At 45.4% G+C, this 27,134-nt stretch overlaps 1 protein-coding gene across 1 annotated transcript in view; it reads left to right on the forward strand.

The window, feature by feature from the left end:
* Window positions 1–27,134, forward strand: part of ndst2a (N-deacetylase/N-sulfotransferase (heparan glucosaminyl) 2a) — a 113,642-nt gene that overhangs the window by 8,934 nt on the left and 77,574 nt on the right. Inside the window, exon 2 of the mRNA XM_060854352.1 lies at window positions 25,217–25,304. Coding sequence (XP_060710335.1) covers window positions 25,217–25,304 — 88 coding nt within the window. The remainder of the gene's footprint in view (window positions 1–25,216; window positions 25,305–27,134) is intronic.

A 27,134-nucleotide genomic window follows, 5' to 3' on the forward strand; every position in this document is an offset into this window, starting at 1 on the left:
TAAATACTGGTCAGAATGGCCTATTTTCTGCTCTGTACGTGTTATCATTTTTGGTAAGCCGCTATGCATTTATATTAAGCCATTGTATAGAATTATAGAATCCCTACAGTGTGGGGGCAGGACATTCGACCCATCAAATCCACACCAAACCTCCGAAGAGTATTCCACCCAGACCCACTCCATCCCTGAGACCATGTATTTCCCATGGTCAGTCCACCAAACCTGCGCATCTTTGGACTGAGAGGGGAAATGCGGAGCCCCTAGAGGAAACCTATGCAGAAACGGTGAACATGGGAGGCATGGTGGCTCAGTGGTTAGCACTGCAGCCTCACAGTGCCCGAGACCTGGGTTTGATTCCCACCTTGGGTGACTGTCTGTGTGGAGCTTGCTCATTCTGCCCGTGTCTGCGTGAGTTTCCTCTGGGTACTCCAGTTTCCTCCCACAGTCCAAAGGCCTGCAGTGTAGATGGATCGGCCATGCTAAATTGCCCCATGGTATCCAGGGATGTGTAGGCTAGATGGATTAGTGATCAGAGGTGCAGGGTTGCAAGGATAAGGTGGGAGGAAACCCACCCAGACACAGAGAATATCCAAACTCCAAACAGACAATCACCCCAGGGTGGAATCGAACCCAGGTCCCTGTGCTAACCACTGAGTCACCGTGCCACCCTGTGCATGGAAAGGAGTTGGAAGTCTCAATCTTGTTTGTAGCGTTGGGGCGCTGCATCTTATGTAACTGAAATTGGGCTGGGAGGATGTATGCATTTTATTTATTAAAGGATATATTCCATTTGTGGGACTTGCTGTTTCCTGGAATTTCTGGAAGTGGTCACGAAGGTGAAGCTTTGGTTTCCCTTTTCTTAACTGTTTTAGTCAGATGTGGAATTCTTGTGCCAGAACAAATGGCATTCTGTAAGGAGCTCTGCTTCGACACTGGGGTTGACCTGGTGTTCTGAATTACCTCTCTTCTCACAAGATTGGTTGAAGACTCACGAGCTTCCCATCTATGATTCATGGCTTTCTGTTATTCGACTGCATTGACCAAAGGCTATAGTAGTGAAAGCAAGTTTCAGTATCACAAAGCTCAAATGGTTTCTGAGTCATCTCCAGTTCCTTGGGCAAAACCAACATGTCGGTGAAATATCCTTTTATGAAACTGTTTTGGCAAAAATGGAGTCAATATGGAATTAATATTGATTGCATGAAATGTACAGCTCAATTCAAAGGAGTCTCCAGCCTAACCTTTAACTCGTCCTATTGGCATAATCCTCTGTCTGTTTGCATAGTCCACCAGGGCCTCTGATTGTGGCCTGGCATCCAGCCCCCACCCCACCCGCGGGACATTACAGACCCTGTAAAACCTCAGATCCCCTGGTAATTGGGTCCTGATTCCCCTTCCCCCCCCACACACACACACACACAAAGCTTGCACCAGGATCAGAGAAACATGCCGTTGGTCAACTTCTGCTCTGACTTTCATTTTTGTTGCAATGCCAAAGATTCCTCCTCAGAAATCCACAAGCCCTGTGTACTGCCAGTGGGAGCACATTGTGAACAAATTGTTCAGCCTGTTTCTTACAATCCCACAGGTTTGATGATTGCGTTGGCAGTAAACCACTTTCTGACGTCCTGACGCCGCGGAAGAAATTGTACAATTGTGAACCCAGGAAAGGTCAAGTTCTGACCTTTTGCAGATGAGAGTATATCCTTTGCCTGAGGATATTATTACGATGTCGGAGACCGTGAATAAACGTTGTTTCAAATTAACGCCAAGAATTTGTAGAGGGATAGTGTAGACACTAGTGAAACCAACTTTAGGGGTCGAAGGTCGAGCCCAACACTGGGATTGAACCTAGTGCAGCGGTGGGCGAGGGACTAGGTATCTGTGTGAGCAGTAAGAGCAGGCAAAGTGAAGGGGATCGAGCCCTTGTAGGGAGTGGAAATCCAGCATAGCTAAGCACTTAAGGAAGACTGTTAAACCTGTTCACTTTATTTTTTAACTCGATACGAAGAAAGGCTGTAATATTTAACTTGAAACTCTGGTTCTTTACTTTTCTACTTTGTCGATAGGTTTTGGACCTAGGTCTTTGTACCTGAGATGGGAATGGCAACAGCGTAAACTTGCACTGTACTCCTGTGTACTGTCAGTTCTTTGATAGCGCAATAGTCACATTCCTGTGTGACCGTACGCTACACAAGAATCACACGATACAAGTAACACTTAAAGTATTGGCGATGCAATTGTGTTGCAGCCAACATGTGTTTTAAAGTTCACACTTTAGACATCGTGTCCCTGATTCATCAATCACAAATTTGCATTGATGGAACACGCATTATAGCAGGATGACCTGTACTTCTGTACTCGAGTACATGACAATAAAACCTAATTTTAATTCTTTTTTAAAAAAAGTTCGATGAATTAGGAGTAGCCCACTTGAACATTGTGTCTGCACTGAACTCCAACTCCCTCCTCTTCATTTAATACTTTATTTTTAATCATCCTATTTGGGCTTGTTAAGCCAACCCTTCCTGAGCTGGATTATTCTGTCCAGATGTCAGATTCTTAAAGTCCACAGCACAGAAGAGCCTATTTGGTCTATTGAGTCTGTGCTAACCCACCTACAAAAGCTCCACTTTCTAGTACTTGACACACAGCCAAGACTGTGGTGAGGTTTTGAGTGCTCATTCCTGTATTTTTTAAAGGTGGTCAGGTTTCTTGTCTCTTCCACCCTCCCGTGCAGTGTGTTCCAGACGGGGTCATGACCCCCTGCACCACAAGACCCCTTGGATTTGACCACAATGTCATCTTACCATCAGTCGTTTCGATAGCTGTGATCTATGACAGAGCCAAAGTAACACACCTTCTCAAAACTGACAGGTTCCTGCCTGAATCGATATTGTCCATAGCTTTGAGATTAGCTCCCAGTTCCTTGTGGCACGTTCAGTTCGGTGAAACCAGGTGTAGTTTTACCCAAGACGGGAACAGCAAATGGCAGCCATTGATTTTATTGACTTTGTCTGCCTGGGCTGGCTGGGATTTTATTGGGACGTTGTTTACAGTAAGTTAAATGAATGTTGCCTTGTTGTTTGAGAAGGTGAAGGAGTGATTAGTGTTGATGTGGGATTTGTTGTAAACATTGTTGGGACAGAGAACAGTATAGCATAGGAACAGGCCCTTCAGCCCACGATGTTGTGCTGAAGATGACACCAAATTAAAGAATTTGCTTTTGCCTGCCCTTGGTCCATATTCTTCCAAAGTATTCTCGTACTGTGTTCTATTTAGAAGGGAGTAATTGAATTTGAGCAGCTGTCGTTCCTTTCTCTCTGTCTTTATCTCTCTCACTCTCTCCGTCTTTCTCTCTCTCATTCACTCTCTCTCTCTCTCACTCTCTCTCTTTCCATCCCTCTCTGTCTCTGTGTGTCTCTCTCACTCTCCCTTGCGCTCTCTCTCTCTCTGTCTCTCTCTCTCTCTCTCTCTCTCTCTCTCTCTCTCTCTCTCTCTCTCTGTCTCTCTCTCTCTCTCTCTCTCTCTCTGTCTCTGTCTGTCTCACTCTCCCCCCGGTCTCCCTCCCCTTTCTCTCTATCACCCCAGTTGTTATCTCTGGCAAGACAAATTCATGGAGGTTACAGCAGGTAACCAAACAACCTGGTTTGGTTTAAACAATGGCATTGAAAGACAAAGTGGGGGGTGGGGGGGAGAGATCCTCTTTCAATGTCTCTATGATTTGCTTTCCTCAGATTCACTTGCTAATGATTAACCTTTCATTCCTGGGGAGTCTGGAAGAGCTGGCAATACAAATTGGATTTTTAAGGTGTTGGGACCCTTATGTTCAACATCACCGTGGTAACGAGATGGGGAAGACGATTGCAGACGGTGGATATGTTTCAAAATTTCTTTGCATTACTATCATTTTTACGTTCAAACATTACATAAAATTACTTTTAAAAAAATACATTCACACCACATAGTTTGGGCACATTTGGAGCAGCAGGCCTCTGATTGGCTGATATTTATAGTGCTAGGAACCTCAGAAATACAATGAGGAAGACCTGGCTGAGCAGACCTAGAATACAAAGCTGCTCAGCACTTTTCTGATAGTTAAGACATCCCATATTTGGAGTGTTAGTTTGGGGGTACGGACTTTCAGTGCATTTGGTGCCCTATATCTTGGGATATATAATTTTGTGGCTTGAAATCCATTTTCTACATTTGTAACTCAGTTAATACTGAAGGATTACCTCAGTTCTCAGACTGGGGAAAATATAAGAACACACTGTGAAAAATAAGATCTAAAGCTTGGTCCACAGATGGTGGGAATAGTTCCCACTTAGCCAGATGGGTGGGGAGACATGTTAATAATTACTCATGGTTACCAATGTGGTTAACGTCTGCTGTCAGACCCTCTCCGGTCCATCAATGGCATCTCAACATGATGCAGTGCCAGGCAGTGGCAAAAACCAGAATAGTTTCCTTGACAACCACGTTGTTTCTCAAACACACTTCCCAAGGGAGGGGCTTGAACTGGGACATTAGCGATGTCAATGTGAGTTAAACACTTTTTTGTGGAGGAGAATTGCCTAAGGGAGGTGTCACAGAGAGATTTACTTTTCAATCCTTTGTGGCACATTCCCTGCCAAGCCAGGCATTTATTGCCTATTCCCAATTCATTGGCCTGCTTCCATATTGTCAGGATTCTTTCAGCCCACAATGACCCTCCAAACAGTTTCTCAACCAGAACCATCCCTCTACCCTATCCGTGTAACCCTGCATTTCCCATGGCTATCTCAAAGTCTTTTTTTTTCACAGAATCCCTACAATGTGGAAACATGACCCTCTTAAGAGTAACCCACCCAGACCTGTTCCCCAAACCTTTTGCTCCACATTTACCCCTGATTAATGCACCTAACCTACACACCCCTGAACACTATAGGCAATGTATCGTGGCCAATTCACCTGACCTGCACATCTTTGTACTGTGGGAGGAAACCGGAGCACCGGAGGAAATCCACACATACACGGGGAGAATGTGCAAACTCCACGTAGACAGTTGTCCAAGGCTGGAGTCGAACCTGTGTTCCTGGTGCTGTGAGGCAGCAATGCCAACCACTGAGCTGACTGCAGTGTGATTGACTCTTAACTGATCTCTAAAATGCCATTAGCAAGCAGTTTCCCTGCAAATAGGGATGGGCAACAAGTGCTGGCCCTGCTGGTGATGCCCACATCCTGTGAAAGGTTATGAGCAAGACCCAACAGATCAAGCAACAGCTACAGAGAGGGAACCTCATGAAGGTCAAACCTGGTTCTGAGAGCACCTGGAGGAAACCCACGCAGACATGGGGAGAATGTGCAAACTCCCCACAGACAGTCACCTGAGGCTGGAATCAAACCTGGGACCCTGGGGCTGTGAGGCAGCAGTGCTAACCACTTAGCCACAGTGCCACCACATTGTCCTTGAGAGCATGATGATGGGCAATACGCCCATGATGCTGTTGGATGGGGAATTCCAGAATTTCAATTCACTGACGGTGAAGGGTGGGAGCTCCAAGGTGAGATGATGTGTGATTAGAAGGGGAACTTGTACGTAGTAACGCGCCCATTTACAGGCTGGACATGCCCTTGCAGACAGTTAGCGCTGTGCTGAGTTTCTGCAACTCGTCTTTTGGATAATGCACACTGTAGATGCTGTCTTCTCTGAGTCCATATTTAACTAAGCTAATGTTGTGCTGATCAAGCAGGACTTTGTCCACATCAAATGGAAGAATAACATCGCTGGCAAAGCATTTGTTGTTCATCTGGAATTGGCCTACGACTGAGATGCTTTCTACACCCTTTTAGAAGTCGATCAAGAGTTCATCACATTGCCATGTGTCTGGGGTGATGTGCATTATGGACCAGACCAAATCCCTTGAAAACATGTCGAGGAGCTAGCATAGACTGTAACTTTTTCTTAGTGCCAGGTATTGGGTTGGCCAAACAATCAGGCTTGAAGCAAAACACACTTCCTGCACGCTAATGCTAAAATACAATCAAAACAAAAAGAAAAGAATTGGCTTAACTCAATCAAAATACTTAACAAAATAAAAAGCTACTAATTAACTTCCAATACAGTAACATCTCATAAACATACCCATGGCAAAGACAAATTCAGTAAAATAGATTGTCTGGCATGCAATTCTGGCAGCAGGAAGAGAATCTCAGTTTTTTTGTAACAGAGAGTGAGAGATGTAACTGGCTTTCACTACCCCAACAGCTAATGAAAGCTAAGACTAAAAATCCTGGTTCTGTGAGAGCTTGACACCACCCATTCAGGCTGCTTCTACTGTTCCAACTTTTACATAAAAAAACCCGAGGCCTGACCAGCTGTTTACTTCATTGGCTTAAAGCAGACTGCTCCACCTTTGTCCAAAGCTCATTACACTAAAGAAGGCAAGGACAAAATACACCTCTTCAAGCCATTATATCATCGCATGAGTTGGGTAAGGATAGCAGATACCCTTCCCTAAACAGCATGAGGGATTTCCTTTGGGGCAATCAGTATTAGTTTTTTTTTATGGTCACCGTTGCATAAATGTTCTACATTTTTTAATTGAGTATATAGTGTCATAGAGATATACAGCATGGAAACAGACCCTTTGGTCCAACTCGTCCATGCTGACCGGATATCCTCACCTAAACTAGTCCCATTTGCCAGCACTTGGCCCATATCCCTGTAAATCCTTCCTATTCATCTACCTATTCAGATGCCTTTTAAATATTGTAATTTGTATCAGCTTCCAGCACTCCCTCTGGCAGCTCATTCCATACACGCACCATCCTCTGCATGAAAAAGTTGCCCCTTAGGTCCCTTTTATATCTTTCCCCCTCATCCTAATCCTATGCCCTCTAGTTCTGGACTCCCCCACCCCAGGGAAAAGACCTTGTCTATTTAGCCTATCCATGCCCCTCATGATTTTATAAACCTCTATAAGGTCACCCCTCAGCCTGCGATGCTCCAGGGAAAACAGCTCCAACCTATTCAGCATCTCCCTATAGCTCAGATCCTCCCAACCCTGGCAACATCCTTGTAAATGTTTCACCACCTGCCACGTTGAGGTTTGAACCCATGTTCCTGGGATATTTGCCTGAGCCTCTGTATTACTAGTCTAGTAACATTGTCTCTCCATCACTGTCTTCCCCGCAGGGCTGCTTTGTCCTGAATGTATTTAACATGGATGATTTTGGGATAGTGTAGGGGATGAGCTGAGAATAGTTCACAGGTCGGCGCAACATCGAGGGCCGAAGGGCTTGTTCTGCGCTGTATTGTTCTATGTTTTATGTTCTATCGAGCCTTTTGGTGCTGTTGGAGATAAAGTGTGTCACCGTTTCAGTAGCAAGACAATGCGTCCTGGGCTCAGGGTATTTTTGAAGATCTCCATTCAGTTCCTCTCGGTATCCTCCGTCTGTTGCTCTCGGTATCCTCCGTCCGTTGCTCTCGGTATCCTCCGTCCGTTGCTCTCGGTATCCTCCGTCCGTTGCTCTCGGTATCCTCCGTCCGTTGCTCTCGGTATCCTCCGTCCGTTGCTCTCGGTATCCTCCGTCCGTTGCTCTCGGTATCCTCCGTCCGTTGCTCTCGGTATCCTCCGTCCGTTGCTCTCGGTATCCTCCGTCCGTTGCTCTCGGTATCCTCCGTCCGTTGCTCTCGGTATCCTCCGTCCGGTCCTCTCGGTATCCTCCGTCAGTTGCTCTCAGTCTCACCACAGCTCTGAATTCCCTCATTCTCTGCAATCCTGGTCACAGTCAGACAGCTCAGAAACAGACCCTTCGGTCCAACCAGTCCATGCAAACCATAATCCTAACATAAGCGAGTGCCACCTGTCTGCTCCTGACCCATACCCCTCCAAACCTTTCCTAATCATGTACTTATCCAAGTGTCTTTTAACCATTGTTACTGTACCTGCATCCAGCACTGCCTCTGGCAGTTCATTCCACATGTGACCCACTCTCTATGTAAAAAGCATTGCCTCTCATGTCCTTTTAAAATCTGTCTCCTCTTAGCTTAAAAGTGTGCCCTCTAGTTTTTAACTCACTTCATCTTAGGGAAAAGACCTTTGCTATTCCCTGATCTGTGCCCTTCATGATTTTATAAACCTCTGTTAGGTCACCCCTCAACTTCCTAAGCTCCAGTGGAAGAAGTCCCAGCCTATTTTTTTTATTTTTTAACTCAAACTCCCTTCCTGACAACATCATGGTAAATCTTTTCTGAACTCTTTCAAGTTTAATAATATCCTTCCTGTAACAGGGCGACCAGAAATGGGCACAGTATTCCAGAAGAGACCTCACTCATGTCCTGTACAACCTCGATATGATGTCCCGTTTCTGATATTCCAAAGGTCACCCTGCCCTGGAATGTGTGGAAGAGGTCCCTTCATCTCTTTCCTGATCATTTCATTCACCTTCATTGAATAATTGAACCTTGTTTACAAGAAAGCACCAAATCTCAAGTTTTCAGCTGTAGACTGCAATGGAGGCTGCTTACTGCAGGTTAATAGGCACCTCGCCATTCAGACGCTCATTAAAATCAATGGTTGCTAAAGTATTTTGTGAAGTGACCAGTCTCGAAATATTTCTACGTAATTCCTCAAACCTGCTCATGGGCTTAATAAGCGTGGCTTTCATCATGTTTTACTTCCACTGAGATAGTGTTTCAGTGGATGCCAGAACTCGTCTTCGTTAGTGCTGAAACAGAAGGGGTATTTCCTAACCACTGCGGACCCCAGGAGAGGACATTAACTCTCTGGTATTTTCATTATATGCTGCAATCATTTTTTATTTCTCCCAGTGGTACAAGGGATTTCCAGAAATAGCTGTGCTGACTTTGCAAATGGGTGCAGTCATGAACAGGATGGGACCTCAGCAATTCATAACCTTTGGTTTTGTCTGGTATTTGGTTATGCAAAAAGAATTACCATCACTGGTGACCGTCCCTGGCTCTTGTGGGTACGATCTTTCCTAGCAGCCTTTCACAAAGATTGCTTCATTGCCATTCATACTGGCTTCATCTCCCAGCCCAACAAGAGTGATGGTTTAAGAAACTAAGAACATCCTAAACAGGAACACACACAGGGTCCACGGCTCCTTATTAAAATCATGGCTAGAACGTCACCAGCAATTCCAATATTTTTCTCCCCTTAGATTAGATTAGATTACTTACAGTGTGGAAACAAGCCCTTCGGCCCAACAAGTCCACACCGACCCGCCGAAGCGCAACCCACCCATACCCCTACATTTACCCCTTACCTAACACTATGGGCAATTTAGCATGGCCAATTCACCTGACCCTCTCTCTCTCTGTACAAAACTCAAAACGATCTCACGAACTGGGCTCGACGATTGCCAACGATTCCTAATTTTCTGAGTTCAGAACCTTCTCCCCATCTCAGTACTGTCCATGTATCATGAAGGGGAGACCCCTAGATCTCGATTCTCTAGCGAGAGGAAACAGTCTCTTAGCATCTATTCTGAAGAAGGATCACTGGATCCGAAACGTTAACTCTGATTTCTTTCCAATGATGCTGCCAGACCTGCTAAGTTTCTTAAGCAATTTCTGTTTTTGTTTCAGATTTTCAACATCTGTAGTTCTTCTTTGATTTAGACTCTCAGCATTTATGTTCAAGTCCTTTCAAGATTTAGTTTTGACTGTTTCAATGGAGAACTCCATAGACTTTATAGCATTTCATGCCTCTCTTTCTTTTGATCGCTCACACTCTGTCATGCGCCTGCTCTCTGTCACACGTGTGCGCTCTCTCTCTTTCGAATCTGAGTGGTGTGCTTTCTCTCTCTCTCTCTCTCTCTCTCTCTCTCTCTCAAATGCACGCACCCACTCTCTCTTGAATGCATGCTGTTTCTTTTGCAGATTGTTTCTCTTGTGTTCTCTCTAACGCGTGTGCTTTCTCTCTCTCTCATTGTTTCCCTTGTTCTCTTTCGCACGCTGTTTCCCTCACACATTGTTTCTCTCGCACACGCTCTCTGTCGTGTGCTCTCTCTTGTCTGCTCTGTCTCTTACTCTCTTGTGCATGCTCCGTCTTGTGCTCTCTTCCTCATTCACTCACACTGTCCCTTGCTTGCTCTCGCTCGCGCTCTCACTCTCTCTCACCTGCAGTCTCTCTGTCTTCTCCCAGGAATTGATCTATTATTGATTTGCCATAACAAGCTGTTCTTTGTGCTGATACAAGTGCTCTGCCGGTAATTTGTGATCCCTAGTTGGTGTTATTGAAGGAGTGATGAATTTCGAATTGAATCTCTGCCAGCCTGCTTCTCCTCCTGAATAGATAAGGACCTCGAGGGGACACAGTGATGCTGGCCTCTAGCATCTCACCCTGAGGGATGGTGGGTGCGTGTGATTGTATGAGACCAGCCGTTTCAGCACGGGTAGGTGTGAGGTAGGGTCAGCGGGTGGTAAGCTGCACTGTCAGTTGACATTTGACCTCCCAGAAGGCCTTGGGGAGCGTTGGCCAAGTGCCTTGCAAATGTATCCCGCCATGTGCCTCAGAGGCTAAGCTGGAGGCTTTAAGGGGGAGATGGTGTTTTAATGGTAATGTCAGTGGATTATTAACCCAGGCTAATGTTCTTCGAGCAAGGGTCCAAAATACACCACACTTCACATTATGAATTTCACTGAATAAAATCTCAAACCCATTTGCAAGTCTCCGTGATGGTGGCCATGACACTGAGCATAGAGCTGGAGAACACTATTCGACTCAGGTAGTCCGCACTGCCATTTAATAAGGTCACAGCTGATCCAATTGTATCCTCATTGACAGCCAACCCTCAATAAAATCTGCTGACCCTGAGGGTTGGGCGAACACCAACGCTGTTTTAAGTGGACAGCCGCTGACCTTTCAGCAGTGACCCTGAGTTCCAGGTTGCTGATGAAGGGCTTTTGCCCAAAGCATTGACTCTCCTGCTCCTCGGATGCTGCCGGACCTGCTGTGCTTTTCCAGCACCACACATTTTGATTCTGAATTCTAGATTGTCCCACAAGATGGCATATCATTATCACTCACATTCGCCCTGTTAAGGCTACCTCTGAATCCTGCATATTTCAATTGAGGCACCTTTTGCTCTTCTGAACTCAAACGCATATGTCTGGGGTCCAACCTTTCCTTGCCTCTTACTCCAGAGGCAGTGAGACAACCAGCAGTCTGCTCAGATCTGGGGGATAAGAGCTTGAACATCTCTCAGATGCTTCCTAAACAGCGTCTGAGGAGTCCCAAGACATCGCCCTTCTGAAAGAAGGTGCAGATGTTTCACCAAGTCCCTTCCCATAAGATACCTGATTAAAATTGTTTTGTCTTGAGCACGCTCTGTACTAAAGATATCGACCTGGAGAATGACTTTGATTAAAGTCATCCATCAAATATTTAATCTGTTTCAAATAGTCTCCCTCTTTAGCAGGTTATATTTAAACTCTGTAGGTCAGTGAGCTTGTGCTTCTGTGGAGACGGTGGAGGGAGAAGGTTGATAGGTGTGTATCAAGGACAGGTCAAATGGGATATCTTGGTGGTATTTGAGGAAAATGGCCTACAGTTCCTCCTTCAAACAGGGCTCCAAACGTACAGTTTCAGCCCTGTGAGCATGATGCACCATTCAAGAAAATCGCAGTTGATCTGTTTGTGTTTGGAATGCCACTTTCCTTCTTGAAATAACTGCACAGAGGCCAGTATCCCATCACCAAGTCTCCCTTTATTTACACATGAAGAATCCCTGACACTGACCCAGCTCTGAGTGAGCAGAACCTCTGACACTGCAGTTTTTTTTATTATTTTATTGAACAAGTTACAGAACAGTTTACAAAAAACATTTACAGCTGTACACAAGAGACAGTAATTTTACAAGGGAGAGGAGCAGCAAACCCTCGTTCAACCAGTTTACAGGGAGATGAGGACAAACCTCAAATACACTGCTGTTTATTTTTGTTTTCTTTTTGTTTTATTTTACCCATGTGTGTGCAGGTGTGAGACACAAGGTGTACAAATCTTTATTCAATTTCCACCACCAGGAAGATAGGAAAACACCCGAGTGGCCAGTGACAAGTAGTGCCCTTCCCATCAAAGGGCAATGCTGTGTGATCGAACAGTGAAGGAGAGGGCAGGGATTAAATCAAAATAGTTAGAAGGGGAAATAATGCACTCCACTCCCTGCGGTGCCCACCTCTCCCTGAACAACTCCAGGGTGTTGGTGGACACCGCGTGCTCCTTCTCCAAGGACACCCGGGCTCTAACGTAACCGCGGAAGAGGGGCAGGCAGTCGGCCCTAACGACCCCTCCACAGTCCACTGCCTGGACCTGTTTATGGCCAGTTTGGCCAGGCCCAGCAGCAGACCCACCAGGAGATCTTCAGACCTGCCCTCCCTCCTCCGTACCGGGTGCCCGAAGATCAGGAGTGTGGCACTGAAGTGCAACCAAAAGCAGAGGAGGAGGTTTTTAAGAAAATCAAAAAGGGAGTGCAAATGCCCGCACTGCCTGTACACATGGTCCACAGACTCCACAGCGCCACAGAACAAGCAGCTGGGCTGGGAGTCTACACTGCTGTTTATTTTTTTAAAATTTTTAACACTGCTGTTTATATCTGTGAGGAGGGCTCCCTGATTAGACCAAGTTAACAGCCCCAGTCAGGCAACTCATATCCAAATATCCACCTGGCTGACCTTGTTACAACACTACATATCACAATGTATCTGCTCTTTTTTAAATTCTCCTTCTTAATAAGAATAGATTTTCCTCCGCCTTAATGCGATTCAATGATCCCACCTCTACCTCCTTCTGAAGCAGAGTGCTTCAACATTGCACGGCCTTCCGATATGATAAAAAAACCATTTCGTCTCTGTCCCAGAAACCTGAAATTTAAAACATTGCGCTCCCCCTGCCCCCTGCCTTTTAAAAGTTCAGGATTTCCCCCCAAGCAGAAACATCCTTTCCACATCCAGCTTTGCAAGACCATTTTGTGAGTTATACAGTTCAGTCTAGGATCCTCTCAATCCAATGGGAACCAGCCCAGTCTGTCAAAGCACCACAAAACACCAACAATCTGATGATCAGTCTCATTGCTCTTTTTGTGAACGTGCGTGCAAATTCATAAAATAGAGTCATCGAATACATACCGTGTGGGTACAGGCCCTTCAGCCCAACAAGTCCATGTCGACCCTCCGAAGAGTAACCCACCCAAACCTATTCCCCTACATACCTGACCTATACATCCCTGAACACTATGAGTAATTTAGCATTGCCGAATCGCCTAACCTTTGAATTGTGGGAGGAAACTGGAGCACCCGGAGGAGATCCACATAGACACTGGGAGAATGTGCAAACTCCATTCAGAAGGTCACCCAAGGGTGGAATTGAACCCAAGTCCCAGGCTGTGTGATAGGTGTGCGTCAAGGACAGGTCCAGTGGGATATCTTGGTGGTTTCTGAGGAAAATGGCTTGCATTTCTTCCTTCAAGCAGTGCTAACCACTGAGCCACCATGCTGCCCAAATTGCTTGCTGCCTTTTCTGCATAGTATCAGCAGCTACTCAGGGAGTGTAATGCTTCAGTTTTGTGATGATATGTGATTGCCTGAGTTAGGGAGAAGTTACCATGTACATACATGTCCCTTGTAGAATAATCATTTGAAGGAGCCTCACGTCTGTTGTAGGAAAAGTTTTGGAAAGGATTATAAGAGAGAAGATTTATAATCATCTAGCAAGCAACAATTTGATTGAAAATAGTCAATATGGATTCATCAAGGGCAGGTCGTGTCTTACAAACCTCACTGAGATTTTTGAGAAGGTGCCCAAGCATGTAGATGAGGGTAGGGCAGTTGACATGGTGTACATGGACTTCAGTAAAGCCTTTGATAAGGTTCCACATGGTAGGCTATTGGTGATTTAGCAGTTTGGATTAGAAATTGGCTTTCTGTAAGAAAGCAGCAATTGGTGGATGACGGAAAATATGCAGCCTGGAGTCCCGTTAATGGTGGTGTGCCACAAGGATCTGTTTGTCATTTTTTTAAATGGCTTGGATGCAGGCATAGGGTTAGTAAGTTTGCAGATGATACTAAAGTCGGTGGAGTGGTGACTGTGGAAGAATGTTGCAGGTTGCAGGGGGACTTGGATAAACTGCAAAATTGGACTGAAATGTGGCAAATGGAATTCAATGCAGATAAATGTGAAGTGTTTCACTTTAGTAAGAATAACAGGAAGGCAGAATACTGGTCAATGGAAAGATTCTTGGTAGTGTGGATATGCAGAGGGATCTTGATGTCCACATACATAGATCCCTGAAAGTTGCCACCCAGATTGATTGTGCTGTTAAGAAGGCATGTAAGGTGTGTTTTATTGGTAGGTGGATTGAATTCTAGAGCCATAATGTCATGCTGTAACTGTACAAAATGCTAGTGCGGCCACATTTAGAATATTGTTTAAAATCTGATTGAAGATTTGTAGCTCGGGTATCCGTTGTTGTGGTTCTGCTCGCCGAGCTGTAAGTTTTTGCTGCAAACGTTTCGTTCCCTGGCTAGGGAACATCATCAGTGCGGTGGGAGCCTCGTGTGAAGCGCTGCTTTGATGTTTCTTCCGGTATTTATATTGGTTTGTTCTTGCCGCATCCGGGTGTCAGTTTCAGCTGCAGTGATTTGTATCTGGGGTCCAGGTCGATGTGTCTGTTGATGGATGTTCTTGCCGTTTCCGGGTGTCAGTTTCAGCTGTAGTGGTTTGTATATGGTGTCCAGGTCAATGTGTCTATTGATGCACAAAACACTATATAGGACAAACAGGAAGACAGCTAACAATCCGCATCCACGAACATCAGCTAGCCACAAAACGACACGACCAGCTATCTCTAGTAGCCATACACTCAGACAACCAGCAACATGAATTTGACTGGGAAAACACCACTATCATAGGACAAGCCAGACAGAGAACAGCCAGAGAATTCCTAGAAGCATGGCATTCATCCCCAAACTCCATCAATAGACACATTGACCTGGACACCATATACAAACCACTACAGCTGAAACTGACACCTGGAAACGGCAAGAACATCCATCAACAGACACATCGACCTGGACCCCAGATACAAATCACTGCAGCTGAAACTGACACCCGGAAGCGGCAAGAACAAACCAATATAAATACCGGAAGAAACATCAAAGCAGCGCTTCACACGAGGCTCCCACCGCACTGATGATGTTCCCTAGCCAGGGAACGAAACGTTTGCAGCAAAAACTTACAGCTCGGCGATTAGAATATTGTGTACAGTTCTGGTCGCACCGTTACAGGAAGGATGTGGAAGCATTAGAAAAGGTGCAGAGGAGATTTACCCGGATGTTGCCTGGTCTGGAGGGAAGGTCTTATGAGGAAAGGCTGTGTGACTTGGGTCTGTTCTCATTGGAGAGAAGAAGGCTAAGAGGGGATTTAATAGAGACATACAAGATGATCAGAGGATTAGACAGGGTGGACAATGAGAGTCTTTTTCCTAAGGTGATGACGTCGGCTTGTACGAGGGGGCTGAGGGGTGAGAGATTTAAGGCAGATGTCAGAGGCAAGTTCTTTACTCAGAGGGTAGTCAGGATGTGAAATGGCCTGCCTGCCAACGTAGTTAACTCAGCCCCATTTGGGGCGTTTAAACAGTCCTTGGATAAGCACATGGATGATGATGGGATGGATTAGTTCACAGGTCAGTGCAACATTGAGGGCCGAAGGGCCTGTTCTGCGCTGTATTGTTCTTTGTTCTACGATTATTTTAAGAGACACTCATCTCCTCTCTTTCCCCCCACACACGGGTAAAGCCAAAAAAGAGTTAGCTAATAGTGTGTGAGAAATAGTGGAATTTGGAGCAGAAACACTGCCATTAGCTTGTTTCCGTGCTGTATAGTTCGATTATTTGAATGAACACATGGTAATGGTAATGGGATTAATTAGTCTTTTAATTGGATGTTGTTGTATTTAATGCTATTTGCCAGGAGACTCATTGCAGCACACGACTTACGAACAGAATCCAGTTCTGTTCTGCAGAGTTTACTTAAAATGGAAAGTTCAGTGGAGAAACGGGCCATTCGGCCCACCCTGGCCAAGTTGGTGTTTGTGCTTCTCACTCTTCCAGATTTAATCCTACCCGGATAACCTCCATCTTCCTCCTACCTCCGTCTTCCTCCTACCTCCGTCTTCCTCCTACCTCTTACGTCTGCCCATCAAATCCTTTTTTTGCCTCGTTGCTTCCTGTCAGAAAACTGAAAGGGTAGTGCTAAGATGGGGTGTATAGAAGACAGAAAGGGCAATACAATATTTCAAACCTGATCAGCATTTTGAAGGTTACTCTCAAAGGTTCTTCTCAACGTAATTTCATTTCTTTGGTCCTTATTCAGGCTGAGTACAAGTAGACAGTGCATTGCTGCTGAATACACGTGTGGTTTATGAACCAGTGTGACGGTGCCTTGGCTTTAAAAGTTTTTGTTTTCCTGTTTTCTTTTGAAGCTAGGTTGTGAGGCAGAGATGTAGAGCAGTCGATCAAAACCACTAGAGTAAACAGATCGTGAAGCCTGTTTTTTTGCTTAAAGTTGGAACAATAGAGGCAGCCTGGCTGGGTGTGGCCAGCTCTCTCAAACCAGGATTTCTAGGGGTTGTTTTTAGGTTTAGCTTTAAGCATGTTGCTGTTAGAGTCTGAATGGGGCAGTTGTTGTTGTGGGCTTGAAGAAGTGGAAGCTATTTTCCCTCTCTCAATCACAACCAGAAGCTAAGTATTCTCTTCCTAGGCTGCTAGATTGCATGTGAGACAAAATCTGTTTTTTCTAAATTTGTCTTTTTGCCAAAGGGTGTGTGTATGGGATGTTGCTATATTCCTGATGAAGGCCTTTTGCCCGAAACGTCAATTCTCCTGCTGCTCAGATGCTGCCTGACCTGCTGTGCTTTTCCAGCACTACATACTTGACTATATTGGAGCTGTTAATTAGTAATAGTTACTGTATATATTATTCTGTTGAGTTTTCCAAAGAGTTAGTTTATTCTAAATTCCTCTTTCTTTGATTGTATTTTAGCTATAGTGTTTACGTAAATTGTGTTTTGCTTCATGTTTTGTAGTTTCAGCAGTCACATCACATCTGGCATGTGGGACTTCACATTTGCCTTAAAAAGAATAAGGAAAAGTTGGGTCTAGGCTACCTTCTATGTTTTGAGGGGGTCTGGTCTGGTCCATAACACTGGCAATGGAGCACAGCACTTTGTTTTCTAGGGTTTCCCCATTTCTCTCTCTGAGCCAATCCCCACTTGCTGCTGCAGTCTTTCATTTGCAGCACCACATGGAGTTGAACGTGAGGCTACTCCAGCTGGTCATGATTTCAATCCCTTTTCTATCCTGCTATATTAGACAGTTACACCCCACCCCCCACTCACCCTGCACCCACAGAGTCTGGGAACACTCAAGATCTGAGAGTGGAGGGTTTGAGAGGAATAAACTTGCACCTCTACAGGTACGGAGTATGGAAAGGGCAACGTAGAGATTAGGAGTAGGCCATTCAGCCCTTCAGCGCTCAAGCCCCCTCTGTCATTTGCTTAGATCTTGACTGATCTTCTACTTTGCCATTTTCCTGCACTATCTCCATATCCCTTGATGCTTTTAATACCTACATGCCAACTCTCTGCACAGCTTGGCCAAGGCAGATTGAATGGCCTCATCCTGTTCTGTAACTTGGTAGAAGTGATGGCCCCGTGGTCATGTTAGTGGCTGAATATTCTGGAGAACAAATCCCATTGTGGTGGCTGAGCTATTTAAATTCAGTCACTTACTTAAATCTGAAGCTTGATAAATTATTGGGTTGTGTGAAAAGCCTGTCTGGTACCGTAATAATACTTCCAGAAAGGAAATTAGATTAGATTACTTAGTGTGGAAACAGGCCCTTCGGCCCAACCAGTCCACACCGACCCGCCAAAGCTCAACCCACCCATACCCCTACATTTGCCCCTTACCCAACACTAAGGGCAATTTAGCATGGCCAATTCACCTGACCCGCACATCTTTGGATTGTGGGAGGAAACTGGAGCACTCGGAGGAAACTCAGGCAGACACGGGGATAACGTGCAAACTCCACACAGTCAGTCGCCTGAGGCGGGAATTGAACCCGGGTCTCTGGCGCTATGAGGCAGCAGTGCTAACCACTGTGCCGCCCACCTGGTCTGCCAGCTTTACCTGGTCTGGTGTAGATATGACACTCAAACTATCAGAAGACTTTCAATTGCCAAGAACATGGCTACTAAGATGGGGTGTATAGAAGACAGAAAGGGCAGTACGATATTTCAAACCTAATCAGCATTTTGAAGGTTACTCTCAAGCTGGCAAGAAAGATTGTTGATGTGTTGGTAACACGTGGTCTTTGTGTAGACAGCTACCCTCATCGCTTGAAAACACTCAGTACCCATTTCTGTCAGTTCCCCCACCCCTTATCCATTCCGTAGTTTGTAGAATGTGCTCAGTCTGTGTGTCTTCCTGCTTTGCAGTTGTGATTCCCATTCCAAATCTTTGATCAAAGATGTGACTTCAGTGTGTTTCCCAAACAGACTAGTGTGGAATTGAGGAGTGCATCCTTCAATGTTATTTATGCCTTAAGGATCCCACACATGACGTGCGCTCAGTCTGGGATCCCACAAGCAAATGTTCGGTAAGCTGTAAGTCTGATCCTTTTATTTTTCACAAGACCGAAGATTTCACAAGATTTCTGTCATCCTGAGAAATCCAAGACCCCTGGTTGCTTTGGGTGCGACCCGCTGAATGTGGAAACCCTGTTGAAGATTGTTTTGAAGATAAACCCTGAGCCACCATGCCTTTACCTGCATTCCTGGTGTGGGTTTCCTCCCACAGTCCAAAGATGTGCAGGTTAGGTGGGTTGGCCATGCTAAATTGCCCTTAGCGTCCAGGATGTGTAGACTAGCTGGATTAGCCATGGGAAATGTAGGGTAAGGGGGGGTTGGGTGGGATGATCTTTGGAGGGTCAGTGTAGAGTCGATGGAGCGAATGAACTGCTTCCACATGGTAGGGACTCTATGATTGTGTTTATAGTTGTTGGAGAATTTGACTGCAGAGCTTAAAAGTGGACCTCCCGTTAGCGCCTGCGATGAAGAAACGGCACTTTGGACATTGACCACCATCTCCTATTGGTCCTTTTGCAGTTTGAGTTTACACCACCACCTTTCGATGCAGTTAGAGACGGCCAATTAATTCTAGCCTTGGCGGTATTGCCCAAATCCCATGAATGTGTAAGTTAAAAAAATAACTCTCTGTTATATATCTCTTCTTTCCTCAGTGTTCTTTTGGAGGAGTGTTCCAGACTTCCACTGCTTCCTGACGTCACTCTTGAATGGCCTAGCTCTGAGTTTAAGGTCATGCTCCATGAACCCTCCCCGTCAGCAGAAATAATTTTAGTCCAACTACTCTGTCATTCAATCAGAATTGTCTCGCCTAAGTCCTCAATAAGCAGAGGGTTAGAAGTTTAGACGATGCAATCTGACCTCATAATGGAACCCTTTTGGTTTTGGTACCATTCCAATGAATCTTGTGTTCTCAACCTAAAATATCTGTATGCACAATCGTCGAGTCCCTACTGTGTGGAAGCAGGCTATTCGACAGATCGAGTCTACACCGATCCTCCAAAGAACATCCCACCCAATCCCTCTACCCTACCCTATAACCCTGCATTTCCCATGGCCAATTTCACCCAATCTACACATCCCTGGACACCATGGGTAATTTTCTATGGCCGACCCACCTAACTTGCACATTTTTGGACTGTGGGAGGAAACTGGAGCACCCGGAGGAAACCCACGCAGACACTGGGAATACAAGGGACGAAGCGGTGGCTCAGTGGTTAGCACTGCTGCCTCACAGCTCCAGGGACCCGGATTCAATTCCAGCCTCAGGTGACTGTCTGTGTGGAGTTTGCACATTTTCCCTGTGAGTGCGTGGGTTTCCTCCCACAGTCCAAAAATGTGCAGGTTAGGTGGATTGGCCATTTTAAGGTGCCCTTCTTATTAAAGGGTGTGTAGGCTGATGGATTAACCATGGGAGATGCAGGATTATAGGCATAAGGTGGAATGCTGTTTGGACGATTGGTGTGGACTTGTTGGGCTAATTGGCCTAACCCCACACTGTAGGGATTTTATGAACGTGTAAACCCCACACAGATAGTTGCCCGAGGGTGGAATTGAACCCGGGTCCTTGGCGCTGTGAGGCAGCAGTGCTCATCGCTGAGCCACCGTGCCATCTATCTTGAGTTGATGTAAAGGAAGGATCTTTTAACCCTGGTTAAGGTACTGTTCCTGAGCTCCTCTGGCAATCCTTCCTCCTTGCGTGACATCTGCTAAAAGGTTTTCTGAAACATTTCAATCTTGTAAGCCATTGTGCAGCACTCGGACCACTCACGGGAACCATTTTTTGGGTCTGTAGCCTTTCGAGGGAACTGTAATTAAGCTTGGCGCCAGGACTCTATGTTCTCTACAAGTTGAATATTAAGACGAATAATAATCCCATTGTCAATAACTAACCTGGCTAATTACCTTTGGGTTTTCAGCTCCAGTTGCTTTGGGATGTATTTGGTCCCACCTGCATCTCATTTTCTACAAGAGCGGCCCAGCTATAATTGTGAGGTGAAACATGGAAAATTAGTGCCATAATAAATAACGCTTTCTTTTCAAAAGTGGTTCTTCAAAGCACAGTGCTGGAATTTGCCTTTCATAATTTGCATCTAAATGGACAGTCCCTGTTTAAGCAGTCGTCAGTGGTTTTTATTATGCGGTACTTCTGCCTTTTGATGGGAAGGTTAACCCTGGCCAGTCGTTTACCACGAAAGGCTGTTATAAACTCGGCTTTCGGGGAATGTTAAGCCTGCATTAGGGTGTTCCCGACTGGGGAAGCTGCAAATCTGGTCCCTTTGGGCGAAGGGAAAAATGGATTTGGGAATAAGGACAGGAGGTGCTGCATAACACTCAGCGGGACAGACCAGGAACGAAACATCCTTCAGGTTTTTTTTTTCAAATTAACACTTTGGATCAATGAAGTCTGGTCGCAACTGGGAGCTTTCAGCATCTTTTATGCAAGACGAGCGAGCTGACACTGAGATGGAATCTGAAAGCATAGAAGCTGATAGAAAAGGTTGAAAGGACAAACGGGAGCCCTGTTGGGAGTGTAGTGAAGAACTTCAAACTGGGCCATTCCTGAAGGAGCAATGAGTTTGTCAATCAAGCAGGAGAAAAAAAAACCCTGCCTATAAATCATTACTGACAGTATTCAGCTTCTTTCACTCTGATCCTGAGGAACCACAATCACCAACATGTTGCACGTTTACCCTTTGTGATCTTCTCCTGGCCAGTTTAAGCAGGACGTCCACTTGAACCAAAACTGGGACTGACGGTGTTTTACTGAACTGCTGTATTAGAACCTGAATCCGTCAAGAAAATTTTAAAAAATGGAATTTGCAATCATATTGTGTCTCGCCACTTCCTGAGGCATCCCAAGAACTTTGCAGTCATAGTAGTTACTTTTTCAGTGTTGGAGAGATATAGGTCAAGCATAGGCAAGTGGGACTTGTTTGGGAACATGGTTGGTGTGGATTGGTTGGACTAAAGGGTCTGTTTCCATGCTGTGTGACACTAAGTATATTCAAGGCTGAGATAGATATTTTTAATCAGCTTAAAGATGGGAGAAGGGCTGGAAAATGGAATGGAAGATGATCACATCGGCTATGATTTCGTCGAATGGTGGAGCAGACTCGATGGATTGAATGGCCTACTTCTGCACCTTTATCATATGGTCTTATAGGTCAGATGGTTGTAGTTGAAACCCTGTTCCAGAGACATCAGTACATGGGGGGGACAATTGCCGTGTCAGTCAGAGCTCTGGGGAAAAAGTGCAAAGAAGGAGAGGATTGAATATGAAGGTAGGCTAGCCAGTAATATTAGAAATGATAGTAAATGTTTCTTTCAATACATAAGAAAGTAACAAGAGGCAAAAGTAGACATTGGGCCACTCCACATTGATGCAGGAAAGCTACTGCTGGGAAATAAGAGAATTCTTAAAGAACTTAATAAGTACTTTGCGTCCAAAAGAGAAAATGCTGGAAAATCTCAACAGGTCTGGCAGCATCTGTAAGGAGAGAAAAGAGCTGACGTTTTGAGTCTAACTGACCCTTTGCGTCAGTCTTCATAGTGGAAGGCATGAATAATATCCCAACAATTAAGGAAGTCAGGGGGCAGGGTGGGGTATGGTAGCCATTACAAAAGAGAAAGTGCTAGAAAAGCTAAAAGATCTAAATGGGCTACATTCTAGAGTTCTGAGGGAGGTGGCTAAGGAAATAGTGGAGGCGCTGGTTGTGATCTTTCAAAAGTCACTGGAGTCGGGGAAAGTCCCAAATGATTGGAAAATCACTGCTATAACCCCCTTGTTCAAGAAAGGATTAAAACAAAAGATGGAAAATTATAGGCCAATTAGCCTAACCTCAATTGTTGGTAAATTTCTAGAATCTCTCATTAAAGATGAGATTTCTAAATTCTTGGATGTGCAGGGTCAGATTAGAACAAGTCAGCATGGATTTAGTAAGGGGAGATCGTGCCTGTCTGTTAGAATTTTTTTGAAGAGGGCGGAACGGTGGCTCAGTGGTTAGCACTGCTGCCTCACAGCACCAGAGACCCAGGTTCGATTCCAGCCTCTGTGCAACCTCCACACAGACAGTCACCATTCTCCCCATGTCTGCGTGGGTCTCCTCTGGGTGCTCCAGTTTCTTCCCACAGTCCAAAGATGTGCAGGTGGATTGGCCATGTTAAATTGCTCGTAATGAAAGGTGCATTAATCAGGGGTAGATATAGGCTAAGGGAATGGGTCTGGGTGGGTTATTCTTTGGATGGTCGGTGTGGACTTGTTGGGCCGATACTGTAGGGAATCTGATCTAATCTTAAAAAGGGAACAAGTAGGTTAGACCAGGGAAACCCAGTAGATGTGGTCTATCTAGACTTCCAAAAAGCTTTTGATAAGGTGCCTCACAGGAGGCTGCTGAGTAAGGTGAGTGCCCATGGTGTTCGAGGTGAGCTACTGGCATAGATTGGGGATTGGCTTCTGACAGGAGACAGAGAGTTGGGATATAAGGTTCTTTTTTGGAAAGTGGAGTCCCGTAGGGTTCAGTGTTGAGGCTGCAGCTGTTCACTTTATATATTAATGATCTGGATGACGAGACTGGGGGCATTCTGGCGAAGTTTGCCGATGATACGAAGTTAGGTGGACAGGCAGATAGTTCTGAGGAGGTGGGAAGGCTGCAGAAAGATTTAGACAGTTTAGGAGAGTGGTCCAGGAAATGGCTGATGAAATTCCATGTGTGCAAACGCGAGATCTTGCACTTTGGAAAAAAGAATACAGGCATGGACTATTTTCTAAATGGTGAGAAAATTCATAAAGCCAAAGTACAAAGAGATCTGGGAATGCTCGTCCAGGATTCTCTGAAGGTTGACTTGTAGGTTGAGTCTGTGATTAGGAAAGCAAATGGAATGGTGTCATTTATCTCGAGGGTTGGAATATAAAAGCAACGATGTGCTTCCGAGTCTTTATAAAGCCCTGGTTAGGCCCCGTTTAGAAAACGCTGTCCAATTTTGGGCCCCACAGCTAAAGAAGGACATACTGGCACTGGAGCGTGTCCAGCGGAGATTTATATGGATGATCCCTGGAATGAACATATGATGAACAGCTGAGGATCCTGGGATTGTATTCATTAGAGTTTAGAAGGTTGCAGGGAGATCTAATAGAAACTTACAAGATAATGCATGGCTTAGAAAGAGTGGACGCTGGGAAGTTGCTCCCGTTAGGCAGGAAGAAACTTGGTGTTCAAGATACACCTGGACCTCACCGTCTAGGAAGCGCCTGAGCAGATGTGGAAGAAGTGTCTGTGGTCTTCCCTACACTGGGGAAGACCAATCTCAGACGGGGGGACCGCTTTGCGGAGCACCTCCATACTGTCCATGAAGATGACCCGGAACTTCCAGTTGCCTGCAACCTCACCACTTCCACTGTGTCCCCAGGCCTCCGTCTCTGTCTCCGGCCTGTTGCTGTGAAACTCAGCACAAGCTCCAAGAACAGCATCTTGTTTTCCGCTTGGGGCCCCAGCAGCCTCAGGACTTGATATCAAGTTCAACAATTTGAGAGTCTGCACACCTCCCTCCATGTCCTTGACCTGCACCTTCCCCACCCTCCCACCCCCACACCCAGTCTATGTCATGACATGGCTGCTTTTGGTAGCCTGCCCATTCTCACCTCCTCTTTGTCCCCATTGTCTCACGTTTCCCCTTCCCTGGCTTACTGTCAACCAGAAACAAAAACAGACATTGGTCGCTGGACTCGAAACGTTAACTCTGATTTCTCTCCATAGACACTGCCAGATCTGCTGAGCTTTTCCTGCAATGTCTGTTTTTGTTTCTGATTGACAGTAAGCCAGGGAAGGGGTAAAAAATATGACAATGGAAATGGAAGTGATTTCCGTTTTTCTTTTTGATTTACAGCATCCATAGTCCTTTTGGTTTTTGTTTGATATCAACCATTCATTTGCCTATCTTTCTCTCTCTGTCTCTCTGTCTCTGTCTGTCTGTCTGTCTCTCTCTCGCTGTCTCTCTCTGTCCCTCTCTCTGTCGCTCTCTGCTTCATTACCACCCATTTCCTCAATCTCCACTCTCCACCTCCCACCACACACACACTCTCACACTCACATTCTCCCACACATGCATTGGCACACTCACACTCCCCAGTCTAGAAACCACTTTGTTTTATCACTTTAAGAGAAGGGTCACTGGACCCAAAATATTAACTGTGTTTTCTCTCCCGACAGATGCTGCCAGAGTTTCTCCAGCAATTTTGGTTTTATTGTTTAGCTTTTTGGATTGCTTTGTCCGACAATTAAATGCTTTGTTATGTTTTCTCTCTCTCTGCCTGTCTTTCTCTGCCTGTCTTTCTCTGCCTGTCTTTCTCTGCCTGTCTTTCTCTGCCTGTCTTTCTCTGCCTGTCTTTCTCTGCCTCTCTGTCTCTCTGTCTCTCTGTCTCTCTGTCTCTCTGTCTCTCTGTCTCTCTGTCTCTCTGTCTCTCTGCCTCTCTGCCTCTCTGCCTCTCTGCCTCTCTGCCTCTCTGGCTCTCTCTCTCTGGCTCTCTCTCTCTGGCTCTCTCTCTCTCTCTGGCTCTCTCTCAGGCACTACTGACCACCCAAAACAAGCTGAAAACTCTGGTTCCAAATTTCACATTCAATCTTGGATTTTCTGGGAAGTTCTACCACACAGGTAAGAAATTTTTGTTTTAAAACATATTAACCTCATCCCTTGCAGTTCTCCTTTGACCAACTCCTTGATGCTTCCCCCGAATCCCTGGTCCGGGTCAGCTCCTAGTTCTCCCCCTAGTTTCTGGGTTTGGGTGATTCCCTGGTTGAGGGAGAAGCATGGACCATCCTTTTTGTATCCCACTCCTTCCTTGGGTGTCCCGTGTGAATTCGGCATGGAAAACATCTGATTTAATACTTCCCTCTTAAAGGAAGTATGACCTGCATTTGTATAGTGCCATTCACAACCACAGTGTGCCCAGCCTCCACAATTTATTTTCCAACCAAACCCAACATGTGTTTGAAGGGCCATTATTGTAGGAAAGAAGCAGTCAATGTATGCACACAGCAACATTCCGCAAACATTTTTAATCTGTTTACCTGGTTACAATGAGCTGCCATAATATGAGTTTTTGTTGACAGCGTGGCACTGGAAAAGTGCAGGAAAGCGCTGGAAAAGTGCAGCAGGTCAGGCAGCATCCGAGGAGCAGGAGAATCGGCGTTTCGGGCATAAGCCCTTCATCAGGAACAAGTCTCTGGATGATGAGCTCTTGCCTGAAACGTCGATTCTCCTGCTCCTCGGATGCTGCCTGACCTGCTGTGCTTTTCCAGCAGCACTGGATCTCCAGCGTCTACAGAACTCATTTTCTCATAATTTGAATCTTTGCTGACCACGTTCACTGTGGGTGACAATCTACACCGACCTGAGAGCCTTCGTTCCTTTCTGGTTGGTTGTTTACCAGAGGGGATAACTTTGGCTGCCTGAAGAAAATATCCTGCTTTCCCACACCCTGGCAGCTTTCCAAGACTGAACAGGATTAGCAACCTTATTTATGTAGCAGATGAGGAGCGATAGTTTCAGATGCGGCCCACGTTTCGGGAAAAGTTTCCAAGCAGCTGCCCACAAAAGATATTTGAGTCTGTCATATTGAATTTCAAAAGCTATTCCATTCCTCCTTGCCCTAACCAGAGTTCAATAACGTTGGTAATGAAGTATCTCAGCTTGCACTGCGTGAGTGGTGGTGCTGTAAGGATCTGTGTTGGGACCTCAAGTAGTCACCATGTTCATTCACGACTTGGATGATGGGATACAAGGCCACGTGTCCAAATTTGCAAGCAGATAAACAGCATTGTAAGGATGAAGGAGTTAAATGACAAATGAGGTGAAGAGGGTAACTTTCTGGTGGTAAATGAGAAGTAAACAGGACACCAGTGGAGAACCTCCTGCTCTTCAAGATAGTCCTATGGGATCTTTTCCATCTGACTGGGAAGGCAGATGGAACCATGGTCAAAAAGACAGTTCAGCGCTCCCTCGGTGTTACATTGGAATGTCAGCTTAGTGTGGCTTGTTATAATGTTAAAGGAAACGGTACAAGTTGAGGGAAGCAAGAGAAGAGATAACATGGGTCCTGGCAATCATTTTCAAACCCTATCTGGCTACAGGTGAGATGCTGGAGGACTGCTCACATTGTCGCCATTATTACAAAGGGAAGAAAGGAAAAATTAGCAAATTATCGGCCAGTCAGTCTGACCTTGGTGTTGGGCAAGTCATGAGAGAGAATTCTCAGGGACAGAATATATCTGCATTCAAAAGATATTGATTAATCACAGATAGTCAGCATAGATCTTTTAAAGGAAGATCATGCTTTGTTGTGTTCTTTTTCTCTCTTTCTCTCTCTTTCTCTCTCTCTCTCTCTCTCTCTTTCCCCCCCCCCCCGGAGAGAGAACACAACAAAACATTTAATAGTCGGACAAAGCAATCCAAGAAGCTAAACAATAGAACCGAAATTTCTGG

Source organism: Hemiscyllium ocellatum, chromosome 43 (genome assembly GCF_020745735.1).
Source record: "Hemiscyllium ocellatum isolate sHemOce1 chromosome 43, sHemOce1.pat.X.cur, whole genome shotgun sequence".
Classification (NCBI taxonomy): domain Eukaryota; kingdom Metazoa; phylum Chordata; class Chondrichthyes; order Orectolobiformes; family Hemiscylliidae; genus Hemiscyllium; species Hemiscyllium ocellatum.